At 31.2% G+C, this 19,487-nt stretch overlaps 2 protein-coding genes across 2 annotated transcripts; both read right to left on the bottom strand.

The window, feature by feature from the left end:
* Positions 1-2,426: 2,426 nt before the first annotated feature.
* Positions 2,427-4,202, bottom strand: LOC120329363 (homeobox protein ceh-32-like). The gene is made up of 2 exons (XM_039395970.2): positions 3,263-4,202; positions 2,427-2,970 (listed from the first exon to the last, which is right to left on the bottom strand). The coding sequence occupies exons 1-2, from the start codon at positions 4,036-4,038 to the stop codon at positions 2,508-2,510; spliced, it is 1,239 nt and encodes a 412-aa protein (XP_039251904.2). The 5' UTR covers positions 4,039-4,202; the 3' UTR covers positions 2,427-2,507.
* A 3,841-nt stretch (positions 4,203-8,043) lies between these two features.
* LOC120329362 (uncharacterized) lies at positions 8,044-9,976 on the bottom strand. The gene is made up of 2 exons (XM_039395969.2): positions 9,162-9,976; positions 8,044-8,974 (listed from the first exon to the last, which is right to left on the bottom strand). Exons 1-2 carry the CDS (start codon positions 9,947-9,949, stop codon positions 8,521-8,523), a joined length of 1,242 nt encoding a protein of 413 aa, XP_039251903.1. The 5' UTR covers positions 9,950-9,976; the 3' UTR covers positions 8,044-8,520.
* Between the last annotated feature and the right edge of the window lie 9,511 nt (positions 9,977-19,487).

Here is a 19,487-nt window from a genome sequence, read left to right as displayed (position 1 = left end):
CAAATTTGTAACGCTTCTCTGATCCTTATTTTGAAATTACGATTAAGCTTGCTAAGTAGATTTGATAAATGAGCAAGAAATGACATCATGCTGCGACAATATTTGAAGAATATATATATAATATTTAGAGTAATAAGGGAGATATATTAAGCACAAGAATATAGAATATCGGAACGTTCGGAGAGGTATTGATAATTGAAATGTTCACCATGTTTCCACGATGATTATACTTGAAAGGAAACCTTAAAAATCCACAGGAATTTAATTATACCCGGCCTTCAATGTAGAGGGTAATTAAGCATTGCAGGGATATATTATACTTTGACTTCGTTTATTTTATAATTACAGCATCGATGAATTTTTGTTGTTAATCGGTAAAAACTCGTATAAAATTAGTTTTCATGATGAATTTGGATGCTTAATTTTCAAGATGAATTATGCATTAGGATGCTTGAATACTTTATATGTTTTCTATTATAATGTAAAATCTATATATTAGAATTTATTGAATTTTAAAATATGCCATAAATTGGTAATGAAACATATACTGACTAACATAATTAGCAAAACACAATTATATAAAATTTATTCCAGCTGTCGATGCGAAATCAAGCGATGTTTGTATAATAATTAATAATTAAAAGGGATAATTTTATGATAATATTTAGAGTAATAAGGGAGATATATTAAGCACAAGAATATAGAATATTGGAACGTTCGGAGAGGTATTGATAATTGAAACGTTCACCATGTTTCCACGATGATTATACCTGAAGGGAAACCTTAAAAATCCACAGGAATTTAATTATACCCGGCCTTCAATGTAGAGGGTAATTAATATGCATTGCAAGGATATATTATACTTTGACTTCGTTTATTTTATAATTACAGCATCGATGAATTTTTGTTGTTATTCGGTAAAAACTCGTATAAAATTAATTTTTATGATGAATTTGGATGCTTAATTTTCAAGATGAATTATGCATTAGGATGCTTGAATACTTTATATGTTTTCTATTATAATGTAAAACCTATATATTAGAATTTATTGAATTTTAAAATATGCCATAAATTGGTAATGAAACATATACTGACTGACATAAGTGGCAAAATACAATTATATAAAATTTATTCCAGCTGTCGATGCCAAATCAAGCGATGTTTGTATAATAATTGAAAGTAATAATTTTGATAATAGCGAATACGTAATTAACAAAAATAACAGTATAGGTGCAATGAGGATTTTAAGTTTTATTCGTATAATCGTTCAACTAACAAATTTCAAAAACCTATAAAGACTAAGAATGATTTTACTTCATCAATATAAAGTGTTTTGTAAAACTCACACTGAAATGGCATCTAATTATCTGTAAGTTAAACAGCCTTATATATATACATATAGAATTCAAATTATTTTCAAACTACAACCCGCTTTTAACATTCACTCCAAAATGGAACATGTACTTAATGTATTGATGGCGTTGAAAATATGCTTTATTTAGTGAAATTTAGTTCTATGTATTCGCTTGGTTTACTTAAATCAATAAATGCATATACCTATTGGTGCGAAGTGTAATTTGATTATTATTTTGAATAGTAAAAACGTTACGAACAAATCATGTGTGGAATAAATATTACTATTTGTTCATTGTCACCTAACACAAACGTCAAGGATAAATACGAAGATATTTAAATAGACTTTTTTTTATCGCAATTAGCCAATGTGTCCAGGTAAGAACAACAAAATTTCGATTCTTCGGCGTTCCGTTCCAACTCGAAAAAGGACAATTTACCCAGATGTACTATTGCTACTTAATTCCTATTTTATTTAAACTAAAATGCTTTTCTCGACTAGTATTAGATTATTGCATGCATACTAAACTATCACACAAAAGATTCCTACTTTTTCTAAAGAAGTTGAAAGAGAATTTGTGCGATACATCTTCAGTTCATTTTCGGAATTTGTATTAAATTTAATATTAAAACATAAAAATTAATAGTCGGTAATGAACCAACTGCCTTTCTTTCTTTTTTATGCAATCCAAGTGTCATATTCACATTTACTTTAGAGATTCATAGAGACCCATACACATTTTCATTTGTGTACTTCAAATAAATCGAAAGTAATGTTTTAGTATTCGAGGAAGGAAATATGTAATATCAAATGCACACAAAATCTTGTAGATAAAAATATACCAACCAAGAAAAGTATACTTAATGATGATTTTTATCGTTTAAAGTAAAACGGCGAGCTAAAAGATTTTCAAATAGTTTTTCTGTATACTGAAATAGACGTGGTTTCGTTCTGAGACATAATGCACTTGACAAACTGACTTTTTGCTTTGTTTTTATCTTAAGCTATTGAACGTTTTGTGATCGTTTAATTCCATATTCAACTGAAGTACGACCAATGAAAAAATATTAGACACAGTACACAAAGTTTTTATTCATTTTTGAGAAAAAGTTTCAATAATATTTAAAACTATCAAATTCAATCTAAGTCAAGCTCAAACATTTTTGTTGTCATTCATTTCTCGAGCATTTGCCTTGCTGTGTGCTGATTCCAAACATCTCAAGGAATTTGAAAAATGTTTATTGCTTGGATAATCAGATTTGCCGTGATAAGGTAAGAAGGAGTCGAAATTATTCAACACAGTTGATGAATCACAAGATTTGCGAAATTGCACATGTCGTGATTTATCTAGAATCATTGTCATTGGAGAAATACTACAATTGGATCGATATACCGGAGGCAACATTTCGCTTGATGCTTCTGCAAATCCCGCTGCGGCCAAGGAAGGTGTTAAATATTGAGTTGTATGATTCTCAACAGAGCTTTGATCGTCCGAGGTTGACGCTTGTCTTTGATAATTTAGCCGCTCTTCAGACGATTTTTCTTCTCCACCAAGCCTATAAATCCCCGACGTTGGCGAAAGTTGGTCGTCGCCATTTTGTTTGTGGTTCATAAGTCTGAAATAATCATGAGTTAGTTATAGAGTTTTTTTTTGTAGATTGTGCATATTTATTGATAAACGTAGTTAACGTCTTTATTTTTAAAAGTTTAAATATTTTTGGTGGTTGCACACTTGATGTGCCACGCAATCCATATCTCGTAAATTCAAAAAAAGAGCGGAGCTGTTTGTGCTGTAAGTGGCCATTCAACTTGTCACATTTTTGGTGACGCGATTATATTTTTGGAATGACAAGATATTGACATCGACCAGTTTTACGAGAAGCAAAAAAATACTTTTATACAACCAACCTGTTTTTAGCTGCAGCAGCACGGTCCCTTTGCCTTCTGTTTTTGAACCAATTTCCAACTTGAGTAGGCGAAAGACCAGTTAATCTTGCAAGTTCACGCTTTTTGCTCGGATTTGGATATGGATCTCGAAGATAAGATTCTCGAAGACAATTTCTTGTTCTCTCTTTGAAACAATGACTTTTTTGTTCTCCATTCCAAATACTTCTCGGTAATGGAAACTTTTTCCTTATTCTGTATTTGTCAACTGGACCAAGTGAACGGCCTCGTGATCTTTCAGCATCTTGATAATGAGCTTCTAACCACATCGCTTGCAATCGATGGTGCCATGCAGCATCAGTAAATCTATGTTGTTCCAAAATACCATAGACTTCTCTAAAGTTACCTTGATGAAATGCTACAAGTGCTCTTGCTCTTAAAATTGATTCGTCTGTTTGCAAAGCTTCCATAATTACTGGTGTTGCTGGAAGAGACCACAAAAATCTAGAAAGTCTCTCAATGTCTCCATTTTCTGCCAAGGCATCGCAAACTTTTGCAATCTGATTTGAACCGAGGGTCGGAACAGGGAAAGGAAATATCGGAGTTTGCGAAGATCTTTGAAGTAAACTCAACATTGTTCTAATTCTTTCCATGGAAGCAGTAATATTGGCCTGAGAAACCTTTTCTATCATAGGGAAAGTTGAATGAATATCATCGAAAGAGTTTGAGGTAGTTGACGATTTTCGAGAATCAGAATCTTCACTCGATTCTACGATTTCTACGCGTGGAAACAACTTCATGTTTTATAGCCAATATTTTCACTATATACTATAAAATTTTTTAATACAATACATAAAAGAGATTTAACATAAAAGAGATTCAATATATGTGCAAAAACCCCAAGTGACTAACAGTTCATAAAATGGCTGCCAAGCATTCTACAAATAAAACTACTCAGGATACTAATGTCGAAGAATTGCTCAATCATCTCAGAGATTTCGCTTAATATAGTCGAATTTTCGTGACGTCTAATCCCTATTTTTTCTCTCGTAAGCACTAATTCCTTTTTCTGCGTTCTCTTATTCCAGACCAAATGAGTCCTATTTACCGAAGAAAATATCACGCAGAGTATATACGACAGCAACTATAACTTATTTATAAATTTAAAAATCCAAAAAAAAAAATAGATGAACTAAAATGCGTAATAGTTTTTTAAACGTGTTCTCATCAGTAAGTTTTGAATGGGAAGTGACAATATTTGTTGAAATAAAAAAATGAAGCGAGCTTAAGAAAAAAAAAGTAACTTTCGAAAATTGAAATATTTTCATTAACAAACTCAATTGTACATAAAACTTATTATATTCTTTTTATGAACTTTCTTTGTTTTCTCGTACTTGTTAATTTATTTTGAATAAATTATGAAATATTAAATCATACTGATAGTAATTATCAATAACATACTTAGCGCTAAAATAAATTTTACACTTTCGACTTCGACACGCGTATCACTTGCAACTGATAAAAGCATTTTTGTAAATTCAACTGCGAAGACATTTGATCCAACATATGTTTTTGTGAATGTCAAGAGGATTAATTACTTATCTATACTTATTTCTAATTACCAGCACTGCACGATACATCACGGCACAGGGTTGACACGAGAGCTTTGTGTGACATCACACTTCTTACTACAAGTTTCATACAAGTTTATCTGTATATTATCCTCTTATTTTTAATGATGACAACTTGAAGAAGTCAATATAAGTTTACATCAACATTATTATGTATTGTTTTATTGATTAAAAACTCATCTGTTGTGAGGAATTCGAATCTTAGTTATCAATAATATTTACTATAGATAATAACCTGTGAATTGGGTAATACTTCATCAACTAACTTTGCAAAAGTAAAAAAAAACACTGCAGCAAAATCCAACTCCAGATATATCGAAAATTAATGTCTTTATAATCTAAAATTTGTGATTATTTCGTTAACCGAAATACATAAAATTTCGTATTGGGTATTTATATAACACAAGATTTAAAAAGCCCACTTTCAAAACTATGATTAGATGCTAATTCACATTCTCTGACGAATGGCAAAACAATGCCAACTAAGCTTGAAACTTTTGGTTCTGGTTACTTAGAAACATTTTTTTCATAAGTTTCGAACAAACATCACATGAAAATCAACTAAATTGTGAAATGATAATTATTATTCTTTTCACATTTAAAAAAACTCTCCTAGAGCTCATGCGGTGAAAAGATGTTTTGTAGTTACTATTATGCGTACAGTTATTGACGTATTTGCGAGAATACGTACAACAACTTGTATCACCAATAGTATAAATAAAGCAAAAAAAAACTATTTGTCTACATTAAATTTCTGACGCTAAGTTGATTACATTAGTAAGGCAGACGGGCTTCACATTCAACACAAAATTGTATTAGTAATGCAAGATGATAAAATAAAATAGTTTTTAGGTTATAACTTCAAAATGTGAGTATATATTACATTTGGTATTTAATTCATATTTGGCTTGCTCAGAGGTGCTGTTCTTTGATATTTTAATACCATTACTATTAATTAGGATTTTTCTCGCATTCAGATTATATGCCATGATTAATATCTAATCACCCGAAAGCTTTATAAATAAAGATAAAGCACCGTCGGAAACGTTTGTTGTTTTTACTTATTTTTGTTTGATGTCAAGTCGGTAAAACAACATGTTAAGAATTGTATAATCCTAATTTAAGAGACTTAAAATTCCTTAAGTTAGATTAAAACAATGTTCATTCCCAGAAAACTTTATTCACCGAATGTGTTATTGATAATATGAATATTCAATGGACTATCAAAATAATATTTTCTGCATGTATTTAACATGGCTGGTTTGTGCAGTGACAATGAATTTCCTCTCATAATTCGATAAGGACTTTCAATGGATACTAGTTTTAAACATTGTTGACATGATTTGAGATAGATAACTCGATCATCGGAAATTTATTGAAACCAGTATTATTCAGTTTAAGTTAACTTGATACAGTAAAACAACATTTTCAAACATCTTCAAAAACCATCCATTTTGTAAATTCCTTCAAAGTTTTAAATAATATCTGTCACGAAAAAGAAACTGAAAATTGTCTTTCAAATTTTTGTAACTTAATGTCCCACTGCGATAAATTAGCGATGCCTATTCGCTTGGTTTGACTAAATCGATATAAATAGAAATCGATGGAGGTGATGTGTATAAAATGCGGTAATTATTTCATGGGTTAAGTACATCACCTGAGCACGACATGTGTTGAATCTTCACAGCGGAAATAAATTTAAATCCCTAATACCTTAATCACGCATCAACGGTGTTAATGCTATTTATTTCATTTACTTCGAGTGGGATGACAACGGGACGGAATTAATTTTTATTGTGTTTTTATGGGATTAACTTGTTTTCCCAACAATGAAATCAAAATATGTTTAAAATCACAACAATTTAAAGTGTTAACTAATCATCCACAATATACATGTTTACATATTGTGGGAAACAACGAGATTTGGGGATAAATTGAAAAGTACAATTTTATTTATTGTGTATAAAATAAAATGATAGATTACTAATTTTTTATCGCATATAGAATATTGATGCGTTATTATATTAGGGCATGAAATTATGGCAAAATCCTGTATATAGATAATTTGACTAAAGTGTATTTTATTATGTACTGTAATTTAGCACGTTGTTGACATTATACATAACATACGATTTATCGTGTGAATTTAATTTTATAGCTAATTGTTTTCATTTAAAGATTATTTAAAGTGTAATAAATTTGTGTACTAGAATAGCTCAAACTAAGTTTCGTCAAAATAAAAATGCGTCAATGAAATTTAAATCGCAGTAGAATATAGTCAGATTGTCTATCTAAGAGACGAAGCCCTGTTGTTGGTGTTTTACTTCTTTTTTAACGCAGACTCAATAGAAAATCTGATGTCGTTATTACAAGCTCTATGACACATTATATCTGCTCTAAACCTGCTGAGCTCATATTCCCCTCCATTCAATATTTTGATGGAGAGACGCCATATTGTCGATGTTTAAATCCTCAACGACCTTTGATATTTAAGTTTTACGAAACATTGAGTTTGATCAGGGCTCAATCTCTTAACTTAAAAATACCGCCCCGCAACAAATTTAAAAGTCTTATTGTCCACAAACATGGCCGTGGACAGGATGCTATATTTTCCATTAAACTGAGAGTCGATTATTTTGTGAAATGAGCTAAATGTTGAGTGTGGATTGCAAGTTATACTATGCACTTTTGTTCAGCACAAGATACCAAATAAATTTTCCGAGCAGTATTCGAATTTAGGAAATAATTGACTGCGATTGATTGTACAGCAACAAAATAATAGATTATTTCATAAAGCTAAAATTAATATGAATTCTCAATTTTCGTCTGTGGGGACTAAACTTAATCTTTCTTTCGCACGCGTGTTTTAAAGCACTAATATATGTATGGTAAGTAACTGTATTCTGGTATACCTTCTGCTGATCTGCCTTCTCACCAAATAAGAGTATATAAAATCATATTATTAAAAGAAAAAAATATTAAATGATTTAGATACTTTAATAAAGTATTGACAAAAATTTTAGACTTCTGTTTTGGATTAGGTTACACAAGAGTTCGTGTCAATTTTGAATCAAACTGAGATAGAATTTGTGATATATCCTTACCCACTACACCATTACAAAAATTAATATTGATTTTGTTTTTCTGCTGCATGATACTTGGCCAAAACCCAACGTTTTGAATTCGAAACAAACAATTCAAGCAAATAGTTTATTCAACTAAATTGTGATTTTATTGTTATAGCTATAAACTAACGAAACCATTGAATCACGCCAATGCAACTTTTTTGTTCATACATCAGTATTTATTATTATAAAAGTTACCAGTTATATTACAATATGAAAAAAACATTCCAATGAGTGCTCCATTTCAAATTCGACATAATTCATTCAGAAATAAAATACGAATGAATTCTTTTAAAATCTGATAAAAACTACATTATGCAACGCATTCACGAATACAAACAACTCTCATATCTTATTATGACGATTTGTAGGTTGTATATTCAACGTGAAATTATTTTTATTCATTATTATTATTAATTCAAATTATTCAAAATTATTATTTTGAAATTATTCAAAGAAACAGTTCATCCATATGTTGTTATCTGGATATTTGAGTAAATTATACAATAACAAAAATCTTGTAGTATTATTTGTGAATATTCAAATTTTGTGCGTCGGTGTTGTCGATGGTTTTTTCCGGGGATCCGAAAGTATTTCTGAAGTTGGGATTGTTGCGGCTACCCAAAGTGTCTCCAAAGGGTAGAAACGCATGGTGATTTAACATAAAACTCGAAGATTTACTGAATTCAGCAAATGCTGAACGCTCTGAATTCTCCGAATTTTTTTGCGGTGAGGAATCATTAGTTTTTTGACGAAACATCGATGACATCATCAGTTCTGTTGACGTATTTTGATCATTAAGAGTTGGAGATGGCGTTGAAAATCCTAATACATTTTTAGAAGTATCGAGATCGCCTGGACTTGATAGCTCTCTGTAGTGATTCAGTTGTTCTTCGATCGAATTTTGTCGCGTTGTACCTTGCTGAATATTTAATGTCGACGACATGTGATCTCCGCCATTTTGTTCGTGGTGCATAACTCTAAAAAAAAGGTAAAAATATGTATGAGCCATAGAGCAAATACGAATATAGAAATGTGCAAATGGAATAAAGGTATTTATAGTCAAGCTTTTGCGCCATAAAGAAAAAAATATCAAAATTGAAATAGAATGATAATATGGAATTGATACGTTTCAAAGATCTTTTATGTTTATTTAAACAAGCTTACCTATTTTTCGCAGCAGCAGCACGATCCCTCTGTCTTCTGTTTTTGAACCAATTTCCAACTTGAGTAGGCGAAAGACCAGTTAATCTTGCAAGTTCACGCTTTTTGCTCGGATTTGGATATGGATCTCGGAGATAAGATTCTCGAAGACAATTTCTTGTTCTCTCTTTGAAACAATGACTTTTTTGTTCTCCATTCCAAATACTTCTCGGTAATGGAAACTTTTTTCTTATTCTGTATTTGTCAACTGGACCAAGTGAACGGCCTCGTGATCTTTCGGCATCTTGATAATGAGCTTCTAACCACATCGCTTGCAATCGATGGTGCCATGCAGCATCAGTGAATCTATGTTGTTCCAAAATACCATAGACTTCTCTAAAGTTACCTTGATGAAATGCTACAAGTGCTCTTGCTCTTAAAATTGATTCGTCTGTTTGCAAAGCTTCCATAATTGAAGGTGTCGCGGGCAGGGACCACAAAAATCGAGCAAGCCTTTCGATGTCTCCATTTTCCGCCAAAGCATCGCAAACTGTTGAAATTTGGGTTGATCCAAGGGTGGGAACAGGTAGAGGGAACATCGGTGTCGTATTAGAACGTTGTTGCACAAAATTTAACATATTCTTTAATCTTTCCATAGAAGCAGCAATGTTCGGGAGGCTGAGAGGGAAATATTTTCCCGAAACACATGGTGTTTGTTGAATATCTTCGGCAGACGAAATTGAATTGGCTGATTTTTCTGAATCAGAATCATCATTGCTTTCCGCAATTTCTACCCGTGGAAACAACTTCATGATGTTAAATATGTTTCTCGTTATTACCTTGAAAAAAAAGAAGAGAGTCAATATTGAGGAGCAACTTTTCACATTCTCATACTTTGCTGGTAGGTTGAAATTTATATTACATACAAAACTACTACTTGATGCGATTTGACTTCAACGTATGGCAGAACGCTCCTCAAAACTCAAAGTGATCAAGTTTCAATTTTTCGTCCAATAAAAAGAGAAAATGAGGTGACGTCATAATCCCCATTTTTTCTCCAATTCGCTCTGTCAATTCTCTTCTCCGGCGGGTTAAAATAGATTCTCAGAATGAAATCCATCATGCTGAGAAGTACAGGCGATTAATTTAAAATCGTTACACAAGACTTATGAAATTAAGATAGAAATCATAAATTAGTTTCACAGTATTTTGCTTCTTCCATTCCTGATTACGGTTGGCTGGATCAAAAACATAGGAAGGAGTCTTAGAAGGAGCATAAATAAAGATGAATCAATGAATTTGTTATGTAGAAAACCCTGTTTAATTGCATTTTTATTTTATTTTTGCTGTATTTCTACAATAAAAACAATTTCTTACTATGCACTATGCGCGGACTAATGAGAATATTTAACACTGTTACATTTCTTGCTATTCACAGAATGAAAATCTAAGTTTAATATCATAAAAATTATCTATCTATTAGCGATTGTGCTTAAAAAATACTATAAAATAAAAGTTTTGATAAATTCGTAATGTCTTGCTATTTTCGAAAATCTTTATGTTAGTCATGTCATTCTTTCACACCTTTCAATAGCCATGTTTTCACTTCACACCTTGACTAGTACGCGCGTGTCACCCGCTACTGATTACAGGATTTATGTATGTGTATCAACTGTGAAGACACGCGATCAAATCTGCTTTCGTGAATGGATAACAGATTTATAAATTATCTTAATTGATATCAATTAACATCACAACATGATATATACTGGATATATAAATTTGTTTCTGCAATGATATGTCTGAAATGTATAGGCTACAAACAAACTACGATACCTATCAACAAAAAGCCAACAACCGCCTTTGTTGCGTCAATATTAAGTTTGTCGAATTTTAAACATCATTTTGTGTTGTTCGTATTGTTTTACTAACGAAAGTGTCCCGACTACAAGACGGCCATCCTAATAATGTAGCCTTCATTTTAAGCATATTGATATCTCTTTTTGAAGTCATTGAATAGTCGTGGATTTATTGGAGTCAACAGATCGCACTTCAGACATCACATCTCACGCACAACTTCTATTTGATAGGCAGCAAGTCGATAAACTTAAATTTCTCACAGCCTAAGTGGATGACCAATATCTTATAAACCCTAAATCTTGTGATTCTGCACGTATATTATTTTTGTTGTATACAGTATTTTCATAATCAAAATATGTTAGTGCGAAAACATCATGATTCATCAATATGGAGTTACTGCGATGGACCCAGTATGCATTATATACATTGTCTTTTATACATGATTTTTACATGTTATTATGTTTGTTCGTCTGTTTTCTATTTGTGTATCTGCTCCATACTTCCACTTGACTGAAAAATTTTACAAGCAATAAATATGCTTTTGTTTCTAATTTTTCATTTGTTATATACCATTACCAGATAAACGTAACGTGACATCAGTGGCTATTGGCCACGAAAATTTTCTTACTGAGACAATATTGTCAATAAGTATTCACTTGGTTACCCTTCATGAATGGATGTGTGAAATTATTGATTCGCTATGTATTAGGGTAATTACCTAAAACTGAAAACCCTCACGCTATGACAGAAATATTCCGTTGGTCCCTTCCGGCACCAGATTTTTGCACGAATAAGATTTCAGTGGTGATCATTTATTAGTATTCATTCATTTTTAAAGCGACGAAAGTTTTTTTATAGTTTTTAACTAACCAAATCCGATACGTGAGGGAAGTCGGCATAGACATATATCACATAGATATATTTTCCGTATTTTTCCATTTGTTTTTTCATATTTAATGTTTAAATCGGTGAACTTATTTTTTATTATCAAGCTAGTTTCATTCAGTAGTACCAGAACGTAGCTATAGAATAAAATGTCTGAAGTTTTCGATCCTGGGTATACCGGTAATTCAAAAATTAGATCTAGTGTGTAAAACAATTTGAAGAAATGCCATGAATGTGATTACTGGTAATAATTGATGGTATTTGGAATCTATGGCTTTAAATATTCACGCCGAATTAGTCGTGTCTGCTGCATGGATTGAGATCAGAAAGAAAGCATTATTAAACAAGAGTAATAAATATAATGACCTATGGGGCAAACGGTGTTTTTGTCGATTTTAATAAAGTTTTCCAGTTTGTAAAAATGTTCGAAATCTATAGAAGATTTTAAGATAATTAGACGGTTACCTTTTGATTTATTTTTAGACGGATTCTATTTGAAAAGTTTCTGGTGTATTAGAATTAGATTACAATCAACATTTCAAACTTATTTCTATCAATCGTCTTGAAAAAGTTGGAATAAAATAAAACATTTGGTAATAAACACTATACTATGTGTGAAAACTAGATTCAATAAAGTGAGTTGGTTAGATTATTATGTCCATAAACTAACAGTTTTGTAAATCGACGGTATTCATTTTAAGCATCGGATCCTATAATTCTGTTTATCTCTAATTTTGTGTAAAATCAACATATTGACATTGAATTTATATTGCATGTTGATCATTTTTCATCGATGTGCATCAAAAATCTTAGCTTGTATGTTATACTTAGTGTGTGCTTTACTATTTTGAATAATAATTGTTGCATCAACGACAGATATTTCAGAAATAAATTGAGATTGATAAAAAAAATTATACCAATAATTAGAATTTGTTAAATTATCTTTCTTGATAATTATATTTTAAGATATTTCTACCCCATGCTTCGAAATTCAAATAATTCACTGAATAATCAACGCAATGCCGCTGTTCTATTCGTTGTTTCAAATGCACATATTTTATGAATTTATTTCAATATTGATTTTTTTTCTCACTTATTTATGTAGTGTTCGATTTAGTGTTCGAGGGCTGCATGCATGACGATGATTTAGTATGGATAAATTTAGAATTCGCTATATTAAACCTAACCGATATAGTAACTAATTATGTATATATATGACGTTTTAACCAAATGCGTTAAAAATCAATAAATGCATTTGCTGAAGATCATAAAATGATCAGCTTATCGTCGAAAACAACATGTTGATAATACTAATTGTTTTACATCAATGAACTAATAGATTCATGATATGAAGTATTTGTTTATTGATTGTATCATCTGCTTCATGACTTTTATCCCAATCGACTTTTTGAAAGTTGGGTAATAACGGTATGTTATATTTATGTTTATCTCATCCAATTAGTCAATGAAATAAATTAAAAATCATCGCACATCGATACTATTATGAAAATGCTAGATTTTTTTTAAACAGGTACCAGTGAAACTCATTAAATTGATGAAAATTTGATGAAGGAAAAGAATTAACGAAAATTATTAAATTACTAATACTGAAATAAGTTGGAAATATCTGTTAGCTTGGTTCATTTTTGTAAGAGTGTAAGCAGCCGAAACAACAAAGTAAAGTCCTTTTAATCTAGGATTTAGAGTTTATTTTCAAATAAGTATAAATATACGCTTAGAGGATGCTTATTTTTGCGGCGAATACTTGATGTTGTTCGATCTAAATTGTAAAATGAATACAAGGATTTATCCAAATATTACATTCTTATTCTGCTATCAATTTTTGTAATTATTAAATATGTAATTTCTTAAAGAATTGCAATGCATATGATGCGTATTCCCGTTAGTACATTAGTACTAAATTTAGACCATTTATTCATATGTGAGAAATGAACAACATCAATTTGTTTAGCTCAACACAATCGATATGTAATTCTACCTAAGCTCTTACTTCTTAACGAGGTCATGTGTTCTTTAAGATAATATTGGGTAATACGGTAATTATTTCATAGAACAAAACAACTCGAAAACAGCATGTGTCGAATCTTCTCGGCGGAAACTAATCCATAAATACCTTTATCGCTCATCAAAGGTATTATATTATTTACATCAATCGCTTCAGGTGGATGACAAAAGGATGGAATTGGATTTTGTTGTTTTCACAGGATTAGATTAGTCCAATTTCATTGCGCTTTAACAGTCGCTGCTGCTCACCTATTTTGCACAATCAACTAATGGTTTCTTACGCACTTTCATCGTAGTATTTCACCGTGAGCACGCAATAAATTAAAATTCAGTTTTTGTATAATTTTATCCTTTTGAATAAATAAAGCCGTATCTCCAAACATTCAATAATTTTGCAAAATAAATTATTGTAAGAAGACAAGATTATCTATCTGGCTGCGTTTGACAACCACGAAAGAATTTCGATAATCCACTCATGCGTGTAACTAATTGGATGACAAGGTAGGCCCTATTTTGCAAATGATGTCGAAATGGTCTCAAACAATTCACACATCGTCAGTTGTTCTAATATTTCGGATACAATTACCATGTAAACGTAAAAAAAATATACTATAGTAACCCCAAGTTATCTTAAAAATCTTAAGTTAATGAATATTTCAGAAAAACAATCAAGAAAATTGTAGTGCATTTCATTACGGCACAAATAGGTTATTGATGCAGGTTATATTTTTTCAGCAAATTAATCTTAGGGCATTTTTGTTCAAAATGAACTTACAAAATGAAAAAAGAAAAACGATATTTACGATTCGAATTGTTTGATTAAGGAGTTGGCAGATATATTACAACCAGATTATTTTTATATAGGTTCAAACCCGGAACTCAACAATTCCATATAGAATATTTCATTAAGTGATTTCAGAATAAAGCTCAAAGTTTCGGCAATAGCTAACCGTATCGGGAATATTTAATATGGCTACTGCTAATTAGCACCTAAACTATTTAATTACATTTTAATAGTAAGAAGTCCACAATAAATTGTCATATATTTCTATTACTGAAAAGAAGATGACAAAGTAGTTATGTTGTTTAAACGTCTATCATCTATGAGAATGCAAGTTTTAACTTTCTACAAGTGTGCCTGAGATTCATACGGCAATATCGGGAAAGCGTTTTCAGGACCACACAGACAGATTTCACTGAGTATAATTAACTTTTAAATCACGTCAATGACGCCTCATCTCCCAGCGTGATTTCGATTTATAATATTACACAATTTCCGTTTTGTAATCAAAATTAAAGCTATGCCTTTTGTATCATCCAGTTATTATATTATATGATTCAAAAAATATTAAAATACATATAAAAAAGTCGCCCATGGTTACGGTAATTTTTGGCGAATAACTTTATCCCTGGTATAGAGACGGATTGTCGGCATATTAGGTTATAATACGTTTTGTGCGTGCTTTGTTATTCATAAAAATTTAATGGTTTCAGATTCTCCAACTGAAACTTATCATACAATATATATTTATCCGTAACCCGCTGCGTTTGTATTCCACTAAATTAGTTCTTTTCAAGAAAAAGCGACTTCGAGTCGCCACGTGAACCTCAAACAAGTTTATAGATAGGGTATATTAAACCTAGTGACTCGAATTTTTGTTGTAAACAATATAATATAATGCCAATGGATTCATTTGTAAATATTCACATAAATATGGTTCAATAACAAATCAAAATTATCATTTTTACTAATATTTGACTGCTGAAGTTTTACAGAATAAGACTAAATCGAAATAGTTTTATTATTCTACAAAACACTGCAAGATATTTTTGGTTTTCTGTTTTTATTGTCAATTTGAATTTAGGAATGGAACATTTTTTAAGAAATATACAGAGGAAAATTCTTTTTATCTATTAAAATCACCTAAAATCGAACCTACAACTCCTTAATGTAAGAAAGTCATGAAGATTTTTGTAAGTGTAAAACAAATACAATTTATTGCTGGAATAGCAGAGTACCATTATTTTGAAGTTCGATTTTTAATAATGGTACAATTGATACGCTAAAATCCATTAGATTCGAAATAGTTCAATTTCATCATCACCATGGAAAATAATTTTGATGCCCAAAATCCACGTACAAATCCGTTGAAAATTATACTTTTATCGACTTAACGTTGACTCTCAAAAGATCACTATAATTTCACGGTCAGAAGATCAAATGCGTCTAGAGGTTTCTTAGTCAAGAAATGTGGAATTCAACTCGCCATACAGAGTACAATTTGAAATACAAAAAATAATTAAAGAATCTTAATAAAATAATAAAAGCCTTTTAAATAAACATTCAACATAGCACAGTATAGATCACGTGGGAGGCCAAATCTATTTCTTGCATACGTGTAGTTTGCTAGTAATTTTTCTATATTTCCTATAATTTTAGTATAGTAATTTTGACATTAGAGACAAAAACGGCTTTAGTATTTCAACGCCAGTTAAAAAAAAAAGGTTTCTTTTTAGTCTCATTTTTGGTAAGGTTAGAAATTTCAAAATTGGATCTAGCGTGTAACATAATTTCAAGGAAGCTGTATTTGAGATTATCGGTAATAATTGATGCATTTCAAAATGTTATGGTTTTAATATTCACGGTGAATTATATGTATCTGGAACACGTGCCTGGATCACAAATTGCCGTGAAAATACACCTACAGATTTATATATATATTTTGCTGTTAACAAAGCTGTTCCAAAATTATACGAAATAAATATACAGAATTTTATCACTTCATTAAAATACACAAATTGGGAGATGTACAGGATAAGCTAACATATATAAATTAGACCAATTGTTCAATACGTTTTATAACAAAAAAAATAATAACAGGTCAAAAGAAACAACTTTTTATGAAATAATGAATATGCAGACAAGCATTGCTGTTAACTATGACAAGTTGCAATCTTTCGCCACTGTTTATGGCGTACGACTATACTGAGAAAATCCCGTATACTTTGTATACTTTTTAAAAAAAAAATTGTATCTTTGTATAATTTGTACAAAAAAATAAATAAAATTCTGAATACTTTGTATAATTTGAAACGTACCAATGGCCAAAGATACCATTCCACGTAATCTACCGTGAAAAGGATAAAAGCATTTTCGAAACCTGGACTTTTACCCAAGCATCAATTATTACCGTTAATCTCCTCTCAAAGTTCCTTAAAATTGTATTACATGCTAGATCCAATTTTCGAATTATTATTTAGGATTATGATTTGCGAAGTGTCACGCCCTTTTGTGTTGGACTTTTGTTACTCTGTTGCAAGTGATATTACACCACTTACACCTCGTTTTACTCTCATATTCGTCAAGATATTAAAATTCTAAAGTTGAATACGCATTTTAGCATAAAACAGTAAACACGACGCAAACACACAATTAAGTTATATTTTTTTACAAACATCGTTGCGAAACTCTTGAAATTGGCAGGTAACATTTCAAGTCAACACTGACATGGAATCAAGTAGGTGATAGGAAGACCCATAAAGCGAAATTTCATGAAAAAAAATGAGTATAAAATATTATATACCGTATTTCCCGGCGAATAAGTCTCTTTTCTAGGCCCAAATTTTTGGCCTGAGTTTGAGGGGGTCGTCTTATTAGGCGAGTATGATAATTTTCATTTTTTTGGTGTCGCCTCATTATGTATTAGGTAATGTTCTTTTATGGTGGACGCAATCGCGACTTGAACACAAGTAGATTAAAATTTCAAGACAGTTTGAATTCCCTTAGTTATTGGATTGAATATTACGCTACAAGAAAACTTCATTATAGGCTATTTTAATCAATGCGCAAACGCGGCGACCGCTCAAAAGGCATTGCATGGTAATTTGAGATTCCGATGTTGATGTGATTTCACTACCCCGACTTATTAGCAGGTTAAATGCAAAAAAAAATTCAGGCTTGAAAACGGGCCTCGTCCTATTGGCCGGGTAGACTTATTCGCCCGGAAATGCGGTATCTATTTTTGTTATGACGTTCATGCCAATCAAACAAAATACAGTTCACTACAATTGTCTATAGTCTATACCAGGGCTACTCACCTGGCGGACCGCGGTCCAAATCCGGACCTTTCGAGTAATTGATTCGGACCACACCTAATTCTTTATTTTGGATCATTAGCCCTACTTTTGAAGTTTTATATTATAAACTGACTTTTATTGTTTTGAATATATATGAAAAGAACTATAACGCCAAATAAACAATCTTGATTAGTTGATAATCATAAGCCGGTCGAGGAAGTGCGCGTTTAAGAATGTCGAAATATAATTTCTGGAAACACCGGAAGCAAATAACTTTGAAGTTTTGTATGCGGATCTTCGGTAAAAATAGTTGAGTAGCCCTGGTCTATACTATAAATTAGGTATAAATATAGTTGTACATACCTTTGCCAAAACTGCAATTACTTACTAATAAGATTCATTAGTTATCATTTGGTATTTATCTGTTACAAGTTCAATATCAAAATACACACACATTCTGATCCAAAGGGATTATTTTTGTTAGGAAAATAATAGCATTTTGACTTTCACATGAGCTTACATTTTTCTCTTTTTCATAAAAATACACTTGCCAATATGCATTCGTGTATTCCAAACTTCTTGTATGCATGGAACGAGCAAACCTCTACATTACGTAGTAAAAGCGTATAGTATTGATAGATATGTGTTCTCTGGCAGAGATATCGTTGGGGGTTGAAAAAACTTCAATAATCCCTGTCACCTGAATGAACATTCGATAATCTTGCTCTTTAGTGGCAGCTAGAGGCATGATATATTATACAGTAGGATAATATATATAGGGCTCTGTCGTTTGGTTATTTGTTACAACTAACATTTAAATTTAAAACAAAAAGCGATATATTTTTGCCAAAATTTGGCTTATTGAACAATTGAACATAGAGTTTTAGTTTTATACCACAGACCAAAAAAGTATCCAAGTTACGGAACCTTGATTAGTAATATGCATTACAGCAACAAAGTTTTCGAATTACGCGTTTACTCTAAAATTCGGATTTCTTCTGGATATTATATTATATCAGGGAACTAGAAATCGCCAATTTACAAAGTTTACAACGATCGGTATCGCCACATATGTGTCCATCTTACACCCATTTGAGCTCTACTTTATTTCAATATTTCCAATATTCTCAGCTATTTGTGGTTCTATGTTATGGATTCAACAAATAATTTGAATTAATCAAATCAATGATGCTTTTGTATACATAAATACAGTATATTAAGCAGTATTAATTGAAGAATATCGAAATGGAAGAAATGGCGTTTATACAAGGGGTAAATGGGGAAAATTGTCACAAGTTTGTTGAGAAGTGAATTTGATAACTTATTCCTTTGTGTTCAGGGCCTATGTTAATAAAAAATTAAATAGGTTTCAGGTCTGCGACATTTACTTTATTCCCTCCGGGCTTCAAACGTTTATTTATTTTGTAAGACCACGCTGAAATATCACTAAAGGTTCTTGTCAAATTACGCGTTAAGGATGATGGGACGGATTATTCCTTTTAA

The sequence above is a fragment of the Styela clava genome, chromosome 12, assembly GCF_964204865.1.
Source record: "Styela clava chromosome 12, kaStyClav1.hap1.2, whole genome shotgun sequence".
Classification (NCBI taxonomy): Eukaryota; Metazoa; Chordata; class Ascidiacea; order Stolidobranchia; family Styelidae; genus Styela; species Styela clava.
The sequence above is the reverse complement of the archived record's forward strand: the minus strand, read 5'-3'. Positions and strand labels throughout refer to the sequence as shown.